The sequence below is a fragment of the Entelurus aequoreus genome, linkage group LG18 (assembly GCF_033978785.1).
Source record: "Entelurus aequoreus isolate RoL-2023_Sb linkage group LG18, RoL_Eaeq_v1.1, whole genome shotgun sequence".
In the NCBI taxonomy this organism is placed as follows: domain Eukaryota; kingdom Metazoa; phylum Chordata; class Actinopteri; order Syngnathiformes; family Syngnathidae; genus Entelurus; species Entelurus aequoreus.
Window position 1 is genome coordinate 6,138,014 of NC_084748.1, and position 15,425 is coordinate 6,153,438.

Here is a 15,425-nt window from a genome sequence, read left to right on the forward strand (position 1 = left end):
CAGAGTGCTGCACATTAAAAATTAACAATAAAAAGTAATAAATTGCAAGCATTTAAAATGAAACAAGTAAAAAATAAAAAATATTTATTTGTTTTTATGTTTTTTATCATTTAATTTTTTTATCATAATATATATATATATATATATATATATATATATATATATATATATATATATATATATATATATATATATATATATATATATATATGTATATGTATATATATATATATATATATATATATATATATATATATATATATATATATATATATATATATATATATATATATATATATATATATATATATATATATATATAATAGAATAAAATAATTATTATATTTTTTATGTGATAAAATACATCAATAAAATTTAATAAAACATAAAAACAAATCAATACAATAAAATAAAATGATAAAATACACAGATAGTGGTACAGTAAAAACATTTTGATGTTATAATAATAATGAAATAATGAGAAATAATGAGAATAACATGCAAACATATTTCAATTAAGACGAGGCTCAGGAAGCTCATCTGCTGATTGGAGCACAAATCAGCCGTTTACGATCATCTTTTTGACGATTGTTTACATTTTATGATCTACTAAATTTCTATTTTCCTTTATGAAACTATAATTATCAGCATTGAAAAGCATCCCTGAAACATTTCACTTGTTGAAGTAAAACAACTTTTCAAAGTGTGTTGACATGCATTTGAATACACAATCCTAGTGGAGTGAACCCTCATTTATCACTGGCAATTGGTCCTGGTAAATTAATTACCGCCAAGTCTATATTATAAATATTTTCCTAGCTTGCGAATAAACAAAAACTGTTTCTGACCTTCTAAAAATGTTTTTTAAACATTATTAGAACACCCCCAAAATGGTATAAAACCCTTTTGTCACTTGTTCATTTCTTTGATACAATCTAGTAATGCTGGCTGAGGCTGAGCCAATCATTGGCCACGATACTGAACCGTGCATTCTGATTGGTTTGGTCTTGTCTAGTGGCCATTAATACTGTAGTAGTGATCTTTTTTTAATTAATTCAGCCATGTTTATGCTGGAAAATGCGTAATACAGGCCAAAAAGAAGTAAAACATGCTTTAAAAAAATCTGCCAGGGAGTGAAGCTGCAAACTTAGAAGCGAGATGCGGCGGTTTATTTATTCATGTATTTACTATATTTATTTGGATTATTTGAATGTGAGTCCTGCTGGGCCTGAGGTTGATTCATTCCCTAAAAAAGTGAAAAGACGAGCAACAATTCAGAAGCTGCATCCATCCCTACTGCGTTGGGCGTCTTCATCAGTTGAGGTTCTCACCAGCGCCCCCTTGTGGCTTCGGCCTGCACGGGTCAAGTAAAGAGTGGAGAAAAGAAGTATTTAAACCTCTGTGGGTTTGTACCCTCTTACAAATATATGAACAATACACAAGTCTTACGGTAAGTTTAGTTTAACTGAGAATGTGAGGACATCCTCTTTTGCTAGCATGCTAGCAGCATTGGAACAGTGTAGCACTAGTGTAGTAAAGAGGTTCCGAAGCAGAACCTCCAGGTTCTGTAACAGCTTCTTCCCTCAGGCCGTAAGACTCTTGAACGCATCATAATTAAATTATCCCCTCAACTCCCCCCAAAATGGATGAACTCGCTGGAATAAAAAAGACAATATAACATACATCCATAAACGTGGACGCATGTGAAAAAGTGCAATATATTTATCTGTACAGTAATCTATTTATTTATTTATATATATGTATTTATTTTATATATATATTGATATATTGTTTATATATATTTATTTATTTATATATGCACCTTATTGCTTTTTTATCCTGCACTACCATGAGCTTATGTAACGAAATTTCGTTCTTATCTGTGCTGTAAAGTTCAAATTTGAATGACAATAAAAAGGAAGTCTAAGTCTAAGTCTAAGTCTAAGTCTACTGACTTGGTAGGATATGTACAGCAAGTAGTGGACACAGAGAGAGAGATCAGAAATTATAAGAAATAGTGTCTACATTTGATTATTTACATTTGATAATTTACAATCCGAAGAGGTATGATGAGGAAGGGAGGGTGTTAGTTTAGGGTTGAAGTTGCCTGGAGGTGTTCTTTTAGTGCGGTTTTGAAGGAGGATAGAGATGCCCTTTCTTCTACACCTGTTGGGAGTGCATTCCACATTGATGTGGCATAGAAAGAGAATGAGTTAAGACCTTTGTTAGATGGGAATCTGGGTTTAACGTGGTTAGTGGAGCTCCCCCTGGTGTTGTGGTTATGGCGGTCATTTACGTTAAGGAAGTAGTTTGACATGTACTTCGGTATCAGGGAGGTGTAGCGGATTTTATAGACTAGGCTCAGTGCAAGTTGTTTTACTCTGTCCTCCACCTTGAGCCAGCCCACTTTGGAGAAGTGAGTAGGAGTGAGGTGGGATCTGGGGTGGAGGTCTAGAAGTAACCTGACTAGCTTGTTCTGAGATGTTTGGAGTTTAGATTTGAGGGTTTTGGAGGTGCTAGGGTACCAGGAGGTGCATGCGTAATCAAAAAAGGGTTGAACGAGAGTTCCCGCCAGAATCTTAATGGTGCTTTTGTTGACCAGAGAGGAGATTCTGTAGAGAAATTTTGTTCGTTGGTTGACCTTTTTGATTACCTTGGTTGCCATTTTATCACAGGAAAGATTAGCCTCTAGAATGGAACCTAGGTAGGTGACCTTATCTTTCCTGGTGATAACAATGTCACCCACTTTTATAGTGAAGACATTGACTTTCTTGATGTGGGACTCAAATAGGATGGATTCCGTTTTACCCAAGTGTATGGATAGCTTGTTGTCAGCGAGCCAGGTGCAAATTCTACAGAGTTCAGCACTGAGGAATTTCTCCACCTGTGACTTGTTTCCATATGTTTAAGAGTTCTTTCTTTATTCATAGTCATGTTTAGAGCAGCTAGTGTTTTTCCATTTGTACTCTTTTTGTGTTTGTATCTTATGTCCGCAAGTAAACTGTGTGCTTTACCTTGAAGGTCGAAGGAATGTGGGAGTTGGAGTACTCCCTTTTTTATATTATATGTATTAGAACAATGAGGCTGTATTCCTTTCTGGAGAGGGTGGGGGCTGTTTGCGTACTCAAAAAGTTGTCTCTTCCTGTTTGAATGTTAGACCATCCCGAGATGACAGTATGACTGTATTGATGTGGGCTGGTCTCCTGAAGCTTCAGTAAAACATGATACTATTCCTATTCTGTCTTGATGGTCCTTCTTACTCTGCATATATGTCATCTGAAAGAACTTGGGATTTACCAGTAACTTTAATTCCCTGAGAGGCAGACTGGTCAGACGCAACAAACGCCAAAATAGTTTGACCTTGGATGGAAACCTTGTGGAAAAAGGAGGAACTCTGCTGCACCTTCATCCCTAATAACACAGCCCCTGATGGATCCTTCCCTGGGGCCTCAGAGGGCATTAGGTTCCTTTCTGATAAAATGAAAAAATAATCTGTTGTGGATCCGAACCCAATTTCAGCATGGTTCGAGAAAGTGTTCAACAGATGGCCGACATTGGCAAAAGGCCCGATACCAAGGCCTTTCGGGCTCCAGTGAAGGTCTGAGGCGAGACCTCCCCTTATGAGGGTAAACTAACCTGCATCTGGCCCCCTTCAGCTGGGACAACAATAATGAATGTGAAAGGAGCTCACCCTGCACTCACCCAGAGACGCAATTTTTAACTGTGGCGTACACCAACCCATCTTTCTCCTCCTCCACCAGGCGTCTGAGGGGCACGACTGGCGTGGTGCTGGCGTCGACGGGACCGTCGCTCGAATTGGCGAAGCAGACCTGAGAATAGACGACTTCATTCCTCTCCTGGTTTGGAGCCTCGCCACCAGCTGCGCCCGCCCTGGACTGTGGAGTTAAAAACGTACGTCAGTATACAGGACACCTACATTTCATTAACAATCAGTTCTTCCATGGAGCGAATCTTGTAGTACCTTTTTCTACCAGAGGGGTGAGTCACTGCACAGAAATCGTTTTTTTTCCAAACCTGAAAGCTATGACTCAGCAAATCAAACACCAGCATAAACCTTCCACTGTTTTACGTTTATCAAATAGAACATAGAAAATATTGGAAGGCCGCGTTGGACGATGATGTAGAACATGCCTGTTACGTCGATCGCGAGCTTCCGGTTGATCCTGGAAGGGTGTGCTGGTTGATCGTCAGGCATTCAAAAAATAAACCCAAAAATGACCAATCATTGATCTTCACTATGACTTCACATTCGTCCCTTGATTGACGAACACGGCAACCGAGGGTCTTGTTGCCAGTATGAAGACAAAAATCTCAGGCACTAATGCGTGAAATACTTTTTTATTTCAACTCTCTCTCCCAAAAATGCAAAGACCGAGCGCACATTTCCTATTTTTGGTTAAACATATAGAAAAAAGTAATTTGATGTATTTATTTAGACTCTTCGAAACTATTCATTTAATTAAATTGGTATTTATTTTAAATGTGTTATATAAGTAAAAGTTACTTAATTGAAACATTTTTTATAAACATTCTTTTTATGTATTTATTAAATTAAACTGTACTGTAAATACTCATATTTGTATGTATTAATTCTAAAATATATAGTTTTAGTTTTTTTAAATTAAAAATTATAATTTAAATCTATTGTTCATTTGGAATGCATTACAAAATTAACATATAATCAAGTAAAAATGAATAAATCTAAAGGACCTCAGAAGACTTAGTATATATAAATTTAAAGAATTCGAAATTGAATTGAATTTAAAAAAAACATTAAATTCATTTATTAATTTATTATTTATTCGAAACATATTACACAATTAAAACATATTTAAATTGCTTTATAAATAAAGTTGGTATTTAATTTAAACTGTTTTAATAATGCATTATTTATTATTAATATTATTCTTCTTATTATAGATCTTTATGATTTATCCTTCTGTTTAGATTTGATTGATTGATACAATGCATGTCTGATTTACCAAAATCCAAATACCTGGCACTAAGCAGAGTGTGCAATCTATACAATAGCGTGTACTATTAGTGGGTGTGTTGCGTGTGACCTACTAAGACTGCATGTGCAATTGAGAATTGGTGCAGGGCGCCTTATTTAAATGAAGATTTTGCGTGTCTATGAGCGGCATCACCATGGAGGCACTCATTTACTGCACATTCATGTTGTCATGCTCCCATCACTCCCCCCCTTTTTTGAAAGTGCATGGTAGGGAGCCTGCACTGTTCTGTTCAAGAGGCAAAAAATGCATGACTCAAGAAGTTTTTATCGTATTAGTAATATATATTATATGTGAAAAAACGAGTGTCATTAAAAAAAATGTAAAATGACACTAAAATGCATCAATTTAATTTGTTTTAATAAGCTTTTTAAGTCCTCTAGCAACTATAAGATTATGAAATGATGTTGCTGAAGTTAAAGTTAAAGTGCCAATGATTGTCACACACACACACACTGGGTGTGGCGAAATTATTCTCTGCATTTGACCCATCACCCTTGTTCACCCCCTGGGAGGTGGTGAGTCTTGATGAATCACATTGAGTGAGATATATAATATATTATACAGTATATACAGTAAATATATTTGCATCTTCTCCTCCCAGTGTTGTGGGCGTTTTGATGACCAGTATTTCTTCTGCATGTTCATGTCATTTTAATCAAACGTCTTTCAGCTATTGGTTTTTCTCAGCAAGCAGTTGGATGGTTTGCAAATTACCTCACAAGTAGAACTCAGGCTGTTCAGATAGAAGGTTCCTCCTCGGACGTACTGCAAGTGAAAAAGGGTGTCCCTCAAGGTTCTGTGTTGGGCCCATTATTATTCACTATTTACCTAAATAATCTTGGACAGAATATTCCGAACTCAACTTTCCATTTCTATGCTGATGATACTGTCATATACTGTACAGCACCCACTCCTGCTGAGGCCTTTAAATATCTACAACATGCATTTGACAGAGTACAAGAACAACTTTGCTATCTTCAACTGGTTTTAAATGCAGAGAAAACAAAGTGTATGTTCTTTACCACATCAAAAACTGTAAGATCAGCACTGTGTGAGAACATTTTAACAAGAAATGGGCAACAAATTATGTTAGTATGTGCTTTTAAATATTTAGGATTTTTAATTGATGACCACTTGAGTTTTAAGGAGCACATTCAGTATGTTGTAAAAAAAACCTGAAACTTTTACTGGGATTTTATTATAGAAACAAGTCTTGCTTTTCTTTTACTGTGAAACAGAAATTGGTGGAAACAACCTTCTTACCTGTTATTGACTATGGAGATGTGTTGTACATGAATGCTACTGCTGGTTGTCTCCACAAGCTGGATAGTGTGTACCACGGTGCACTGAGATTTATCACCAACTTCGCTCCCCTTACTCACCATTGCGTATTATACTCAATGGTTAACTGGACATCTTTATGTGCTCGACGCCTCAATCATTGGTATGTTTTCATCTACAAAACCATTCTGGGTATCACTCCATCTTATCTGTCTTGTCTTTTAACAAAGAAACAAGGAAGTCACAATCTTCGTTCAATGAATGTTCTGCAATTTGTCGTCCCCAAAGTAAGAACTGAACTGGGCAAGAAAGCATTTAGGTTTTCAGCAGCGAAGGCTTGGAATAACCTACAATCGAATATTAAACTTCAAACCCTTGTTACGTTGAATGAGTTTAAAGCTTCTGTGAAAGGACTGCAGTCTACCTTGTCTGTATGCACATGTGTTATGTGAGCAAGTTTTAATGTCGTAAATGTGATGTTTTATGTATTTGTTTACTGTTTTTAATGTAACCTTGCTGCTGCCCTCTTGGCCAGGTCTCCCTTGGAAAAGAGATCTTTGATCTCAATGGGATTTTACCTGGTTAAATAAAGGCTAATAATAATAATAATGTTCATGAAGACAGAGACGCAAAATGGATTGCACGCCTTATTCTGCTCACTTTGCACACGTTTAGTCGATCAGTTTTGTGTGCTATGGAGTTTGTGCCTATATTAGTACACGCAAACCTTTAGTAAATCAGACCCTAAGTATATTGCATGGCAAGGCACACCCGTCCAGACATCAACACTGCTTCATTTTTGGAAATTGAGAAAAGAAAAAAAAATCATTATCATCACTTTACAGACTTATTGTGTCACCTGGGCGTTGGACTTCTTTGATTGCCTCTTTTTCCTAGAAGGAGAAGAAGAAGAAGTATGAACAACATCCTGGACTACAACAAAAGTGCATCCTGGACTACAACACAAGTCTAAAGTCTTCACCTCAACACCAGGAAGGCGGTGAGAACCAGGACCACCAGAACAACGACTGAGCCCACAGCTGCAGCCATTGTGAGGACCCAGTAACCTGACAGGAACACCGGCATCACAGTTACTATGGGAACAATCAAAGCATCCAGGAAGTGACCAGCCGACCACTTTCTGGTCTTCACTTGGAGCCTCATCGTCGAGTTGAGGCTACAACTCAAATACGCCCTCGCTTGCTTCACTAGAGGGTGTCACTGAGACCCTGAGAACATCTGGTGAGGAACACACCCTTAAAGCCCTGAACTCTGGTCTTGAAGTCCACTAGATACATAGATAGATTCATTGTATCGCCATTGTAAATAATATACAACAACATTTAGTCTAAAGTACAAAGTGAAACACATAAGTACGTACATAAAATCAATGATACCAATTGGACTTTGGTATCTAAATCCATGTTGGACTTGGGTACTTAAAATGGACTTCTATGTTAGACTGAGAACCACCATCTTGGACTGAGGACATCTATGTTGGACTTGGGTACCTGACTTGGAAATCCATGTTGGACAAGGGATGTCCATGTTGGACTTTGGTACCTAAACTAGACCTCCATGCTGGATTGAGTCGATGTCGGTTGAGTACTGTACGTCCATGTCAGACCTTGGTACTTACGTTGGACGTTTATGACGACTGATGAAGAGTTGACACGTCCATGTTTATTCTCAGACATGCAGTGGAATGTTCCAGCATCTTCAGGTCGGATGGAGGTCAAACTGTAACGATTTTTTTTTTTTTGGGTTAGAAATTGGTTGTCCTTGTACCAGGTGTAGTTGGCGGCCGGGTTAGCATTGCTGCTGCAGGTCAGATTCACCGACTGTCCCTCAACAATGACACCAGACAGACTGACGAACAAAGAGGGCCGTCTTGGAGGATCTGAGGGACAAGACATTGTCCTCATCAGTGTCACCACATATCTCAAAGACGTAGATGTACTCACAGTGGACATCAATGAAGACGGGTTCTGATGTCTTCTTCCCCAGCTGGTTCTCCACAGTACACCAATACTCTGCTGAGTCTGAAGACTTGATGGACTTGAAGACCAGTTGTCGATCTTTTTTGAGGACTCTAACTTTTGAAGACACATTCTTCTTCTTGTTGTACCAGCAGTAATCAACTGTTGCTGAGGAGTAGTTGAAGTTGTCGATGTAGCAGGTCAGTGTCAGTGGACGACCCTCCAATATGTCACCAGTATGACTCAGAGACACTGAGGGTCTTTTCAGAACATCTGGAGGAAGAACCAAGAAGTTTTAAACAAACACCTTCTTCTTATTTTCAGCAGTCAGAACACGAGTCAGCAAAGCAGCAGCAGACCTCCACCAAGGCGCCAGTGCACATTACACTTGACAGTGCATCATAGTACACATGCAGCGCCATCTGCTGGATCTGGTGGCTCACTGCCTCACTTTGCACTAATGCCAGACCACAGGGGGACCCCAAAGTCCAAACATACACGCATGATGTACGTATAATATCTGTGTAATATACATACTGCACACAAAAACATCTCATTTAATTAGTATCTATTCATAGAAATAAAACATTTTTTATTCATACATTTATATAGATTAACAGATGTAGCAAATATGCAAAGAATGTTTAGTAATGTATAAATATTTATTTACAAGAAGTATTTTATAGTCAATACAGAGTAGTGATCCAATGAAAGGTTCATGTCTCATAATATTTAAAGTGCTGTTTTTTTTTCTGCCGCCTCTCCCTGTCCGTCACAGTGCCCTATGAAGTCTACCTAGCAACAAGTGCGACGTAAACAGGAATAAAAACAAATGTGTTGACTTGTTGCTGCTTCTGCTAGCTGGCTAAACGTGTTCATCAGCTGGGAGGTCATTTAAATTGGTTTGTGTTGTTTACTACTTTGTAGTTGGAATAGAAACGAGAAAGATTTGTGTTGTTTTCCTACTGAAGTGCTTTGTAGCGCACCATGTTTTTCCAGAAGAAAGAAGCACTCACACAGGTGAGGAGAGATGCTGATATGTTGATGTTGTTGTGCAGCACAGGTGATGTAGTCTCCAGGTGACAAGGTGACTTCTACTTTGGCTCCATTCTTTATATACTTTCCATTGTGCTGCCACACAAAAGAAAAAGGAGCTTCTGGAAGGCAGCTTGTGTGACACAACATTTGTGCAACAAGGTGAGAATCTTCAACTGTGACTGACATCACCTGCACCTGCACAGCTGGAGGCCAGAGGAGCAAACATGAAACATGTCATATTAATATTCATTTTAGATGCAAGTCACACAACATACACACATGACTGCTTCATCTGGAACACCACTGTCCAAAGTCCAGTTTGCAGCCCACAGCTTGCTTTTGATTGACTGCTGACTTATTTCTAAATAAAATTACACCTGACCCGCATTCAAACACTAGAAAAGATTAGTGACTTGGCAGAACATTCAAACATAATGTAATACACAGTATTGTACATAATATATATATTTTATTATATAATCCAAAGTATTCATTGTAATATAGTTGTATTATTGGGCATGTTTGGTCAGGTGTGTTCATACCTGCTACTGTCAAGGTGCTTCCAGGTAAAATACTCCTCCGTTTAAAACCAGAAGTGGTGAATTTGAAGCGGTACTCAGCAGAATCATTCTGCCTCACATTTTTTATTCTCAGTGTGCTATTTCCAGAAGTCTCTGAAGGTAACTCAACACGACCTTCATACTGAGGGTCTGACCGGAGATCTTCAGTCATGGAGGGATTCCTCCGGTGACTAGAATCCGTACGGTACCAGAATTTTTTCTGGGTATATCCATAGCTCGTGTATTCACATTTAATGTCCAGTGATGATCCTTGGATGGCACAGATGTGTCTCTTGGAGTAAACCACCTTGTTACATGATGTGTACGCCACACCTGAAAGACAGAAGAAGCATTGAGCTGAGTCAGCACAAAGTTACATGTGACGTGCAGCAGAAGACTGAAGAGTCCACTCACACTCTGGAGGAGACACAGCTTGCTCGTGTCCTCTTACAGCACAGGAGTAACTGTCTTTGTAGTCATGCTCTACTGTGTACACTTGGGACTTTTCATTTTGGATTTTCTCTCCATTTTTATACCAGATGTATGAAGAAGGAGACCAAGGACTGCAAGTGGTGCTGACACACTTCAGATCATACCAATGAGTGCCATGTGCATAGATGAACTTTGGCACTTGTACCTTCAGATCTGGAATGAAAGGAGAATTTAAATAATTTCAAAATAAAAGTCTTAATCTCCACTTCCACCAAAGGCAGTACAGTTTGGATCAGTTTCTGTTCTCATAAGTTGTGAAGGGTACTAAAATAACTTGTCAGGGTACCAAGTACAGTTGTAGGGCAGCTAAAAGGGCGGAGTCAGACACAGTGCAGTGTGTTGATTGGAGGACAGCAAATGGTCATTTCCAGAATGTGAAGAAGACCAAAAACATGATGTCACTGTGGCTGGCCCCGCCTACTCCCAGCAGACAATCAGCACATGGACTTCCTGACCGCAAACTGGACTGAGCTTGGTGGAAATGTGTTTCATGGAAAGCAGTACCAATGACGGTCACTTTGACAGCAGGCGTGACGATGAAGTCTCCTCTGGAATGGTTAGTTGTGAATCTGAACGTGTACTCGTCACTCCGTCTCACGTCTGCGATGGTCAGACTGCAGATGTTGCCATGACACTCAGACTGCACACCACCAAAGTACTGAGGGTCCAATCTTAGATCTTCATTTGGATCTTTGGTGAACCAAAATGTTTCCTTGACTTTGATCTCACGCCCGCCTTCTGTGGGCGGGAACTTAAAGGAGCACTGAAGCTTCACAGTGGATCCTTTAATTGCACAGATCTCCTCCTCAGTGTAGGTCCCCCCCCACTCAGCACTGAGCAGCCCTGAAACACACAACATCATCAATGACATCATAAAATGATATCTTAAAGATGGGTCGACTCATCGGATTATGGAGTGTAAACACATGCAGTTGTTCTAATCGACCACAGGCCTTTAAATTCAAATCGTCATATTTTAGGCACGTGCTAACTGACTATAAAGATGACTACTTCATCCAGGAATATTTATCAATACGACAACCGTGCTGCTTGTCGGGCTGTCACAAAAATAATAACTCTATTAAAAGCAAGAACATGCAAAGTGCTGACAAAAAACAAAGTCTCAGTTTGTATGTGAACAGAGGACAGAGACAGTAACAACAAAGAAAACCAAAACTACAAACCTTTGGCAAAAATGAAAGTTAAAGTAGTAATGATTGTCACACACACACTAGGTGTGGTGAAATGTGTCCTCTGCATTTGACCCATCCCCTTCTTCACGCCCTGGGAGGTGAGGGGAGCAGTGAGCAGCAGCAGTGGCCGCGCTCGGGAATAATTTTTGGTGATTTAACCCCCAATTCCTACCCTTGATGCTGAGTGCCAAGCAGGGAGGTAACGGGTCCCATTTTTATATAGTCTTTAGTATGACTCGGCCGGGGTTTGAACTCAGGGCGGACCATACTTGCCCACCTTGAGACGTCCGAATTCGGGAGATGGGGGCAGCGGCGGGGTTGAGGTGGGCGGGGTTGGGCGGTGCCGGGTTTGGTGGTAGCTGGGGTGTATATTGTAGCGTCCCGGAAGAGTTAGTGCTGCAATGGGTTCCGGGTATTTGTTCTGTTGTGTTTATGTTGTGTTACGGTGCGGATGTTCTCCCGAAATGCGTTTGCCATTCTTGCTTGGTGTGGGTTCACGGTGTGGCGCATGTTTGTAACAGTGTTAAAGTTGATTATACGGCTACCCTCGGTGTGACCTGTATGGCTGTTGACCAAGTATCCCTGGCATATTTGTGTATAAAAGCCGCATATATTATGTGACTGGGCCGGCACGCTGTTTGTATGGAGGAAAAGCGGACGTGACGACAGGTTGTAGAGGACGCCAAAGGCAGTACCTTTTAGCCACGCCCCCAATATTGTTGTCCGGGCGGAAATCGGGAGAAATTCGGGAGAATGGTTGCCCCGAGAGATTTTCGGGAGGGGCACTGAAATTCGGGAGTCTCCCGGGAAAAACGGGAGGGTTGGCAAGTATGGGGCGGACACTCAGTGGCCTAGTGCAGTGGTCCCCAACCACCGGGCCGATTGGTACCGGGCCGCACAAGAATTTTTTTTTTTAAATTGTATTTTATTTTTTTATTTTTTTTTATTAAATCAACATAAAAAACACAATATATACATTATATATCAATATAGATCAATATAGTCTGCAGGGATACAGTCCGTAAGCACACATGATTGTATTTCTTTATGGAAAGAAAAAAAAAGAAAAAAATTAATATGAACGCGGAGGGTAAAAAAACAAAAAACACCTACAATCTGAAATATCTGAGACTTCACTAAGCTTTAGAACTTTCTTGTAAAAATCATTTCAGGCTGGCCTCTCTGGAAACACTCTGTGGAAACGCTCCCCACCCACACTGCTTGGTGCCTCGTCTGACCTGCTGTGGCGTAGATTACCATGGTAACTAGTAGGGTTGTACGGCAGGTGTGTCCAAAGTGCGGCCCGGGGGCCATTTGCGGCCCGCAGCTAATTGTTTACGGGCCCGCCACACATTCTGGAAATACTATTGTAAAAATAAAAAAGAACATTACAAAAAGTGCAATGAGGTGAAATCTAACGAGAAAAAGTTGCAATGTTGACACAAAAGCTGCCATGCAGGCTGTTTTTTTTTCTTTTGTCTTTCTTTATTTTATTTTTTGACAAAAAATCCATGTTATAATGAATTATTTTCAGGGCTCCAATGACTTCAAATATTTCACTTTAAAATGTTTTATGTGGTAAATATTGCATATATTGTGTAGTTGCCATACAAAAACATCAAAGTTTTCTTTGACAAATGCGCATAAAACAAACAAAATAATAGCTCCAGCATAAAATGGACAGATATATCTGAAGTTGATCTCGTAACTTAAGTGTTGAAAGTAAAAGAAAAACCTAATAAAAATGTATCACTTTATGAGTGGGGCACCTTTTGGATCCCAAATATATTTAGTGGTATTTTATTTATCTTTTCACTGTGATTACTCAAAAATATTAAATAATTAAAATCAATGGTGTCCTGCATTATTAATCTTTTAGGGCTCTAATGACTAAATTAAAGATTAATACTGCATATTTCAGTTTTACTATAAAAAAAACAAAGTTCTTTTTGACAGAAAAGCCATAAAATATATTAATTTTAATTTTGTATTACTTTATATCAACTTGAAGTTGATATAGAGATGTACTGTAATTGTTAAATAATTTAAAAAATATATAATCTGACTTATTTTTAACATTTTAATGACTCAGACCCTTTATGGTCCCCGGGACCCCTAAAGGTAAAATAAATAAAAAATCCATATATTTTGTTATGGTTTGAAAATGAAAAATATCAAAAGGGCCCCCACATGCTTTAATTTGACCGTGTGCGGCCCTCAGTAGAAAAAGTTTGGACACCCCTGTTGTAAGGTATACCGGTATTAGTATAGTACCGCGATACTAATGAAGCATATTTGGTTCTGAAAAGTACCGGTCTGCCACACCCTAAGATTTTTTGTTAAAATAAAGCCAATAATGCAATTTGTTCTGGTCCCCTTTATTTAGAAAAGCATCGAAAAGTACCGAAAAGTATCGAAATAATATTGGTATCAGGACAATACCAGCCACAAAAATATCATGCAAAAGCGCAGATTCCAACCATTGAAATACTTTGTATTAGGGATGTCCGATAATGCCTTTTTGCCGATATCTGATATTCCGATATTGTCCAACTCTTTAATTACTGATACCGATATCAACCGATACTGATGTATACAGTCGTGGAATTAACACATTATTATGCCTAATTTGGACAACCAGTTATGGTGAAGATAAGGTCCTTTTTTTAAAAAATAATAAAATAAAATAAGATAAATAAATTAAAAACATTTTATTGAATAAAAAACAAAGTAAAACAATATAAAAAACAGTTACATAGAAACTAGTAATGAATGAAAAGGAGTTAAATTAACTGTTAAAGATTAGTACTATTAGTGGACCAGCAGCACCCACAATCATGTGTGCTTACGGACTGTATTCCTTGCAGACTGTATTGATATATATTGATATATAATGTAGGAACCAGAATATTAATAACAGAAAGAAACAACCCTTTTGTGTGAATGAGTGTGAATGGGGGAGGGAGGTTTTTTGGGTTGGTGTACTAATTGTAAGTGTATCTTGTGTTTTTTATGTGGATTTAATAAAAAAATAACAAATAAAAAAATAAAAAACGATACCGATACAAAAAAAAACGATACCGATCATTTCCGATATTACATTTTAAAGCATTTATCGGACATATCTACTTTGTATAGTTCAAGACTTACGGTCATTAGAAAACATGACTGCACATCATAATGGCAGCTACACTTTACATCTTAAAGATCTCAAAAAATGATTTGGGAATGTCCGGCGGGCCAGATTGAAAAGCTTAACAGGCCGCATGTGGCCCCCGGGCCTTAATTTGCCCAGGTCTGGGTTAGAGTGTCCGCCCTGAGATGGGTAGGTTGTGAGTTCAAACCCCGGCCGAGTCATACCAAAGACTATAAAAATGGGAGCCATTACCTCCCTGCTTGGCACTCAGCATCAAGGGTTGGAATTGGGGGTTAAATGGTATTTTGAGAGGTAATCATTGAAGGCCTAGGTGGGAAACGCACGGCCCGCCACTGTTGTAAACAAATGTAAATATAAAATATCTATCCACTGCGATGGACTTGCCATAACAATCGTGAAAAAGGTCACTGAAGGGATTTCAAAACCACCAACATTCATTTGTAACTTATTACTACGATCCGCTACATATCTGGATCAAATGAAAGTAGCTAAAGTGGTCCTGCCTTGTAGAACTAAGGGGGAAGATGACAAATGATGACATACCAATTTCTTTACTTCCTCAATTTTCTAAAACTCTAGAGAAGTTCTTCAACAATAAATGAGACACATTTTTGGACTAACATAAATTGCTCACAGGCAGTCAAATATGGAGTCAGGGCAAACAATTCAACACCAATTAAAGCAATTAA

General features: G+C 38.6%; 1 protein-coding gene across 2 annotated transcripts in view; it reads right to left on the minus strand.

Annotated features, from left to right (window-relative positions):
- Positions 1-372: 372 nt before the first annotated feature.
- The window catches only part of LOC133633736 (B-cell receptor CD22-like), a 16,229-nt gene continuing 1,176 nt past the window's right edge, over positions 373-15,425 (minus strand). Inside the window, exons 2-12 of one of the 2 annotated variants that reach the window (XM_062026396.1) lie at positions 10,891-11,229; positions 10,309-10,539; positions 9,877-10,227; positions 9,313-9,537; positions 8,282-8,569; positions 7,957-8,217; positions 7,300-7,384; positions 7,177-7,210; positions 5,751-5,801; positions 3,703-3,896; positions 373-1,354 (exon numbers count right to left, since the gene is read on the minus strand). In XM_062026396.1, the coding sequence (XP_061882380.1) occupies positions 1,315-1,354; positions 3,703-3,896; positions 5,751-5,801; positions 7,177-7,210; positions 7,300-7,384; positions 7,957-8,217; positions 8,282-8,569; positions 9,313-9,537; positions 9,877-10,227; positions 10,309-10,539; positions 10,891-11,229 (2,099 nt within the window). In that variant the 3' untranslated portion in view covers positions 373-1,314. The remainder of the gene's footprint in view (positions 1,355-3,702; positions 3,897-5,750; positions 5,802-7,176; positions 7,211-7,299; positions 7,385-7,956; positions 8,218-8,281; positions 8,570-9,312; positions 9,538-9,876; positions 10,228-10,308; positions 10,540-10,890; positions 11,230-15,425) is intronic. The other variant, XM_062026397.1, reaches the window with a different exon arrangement.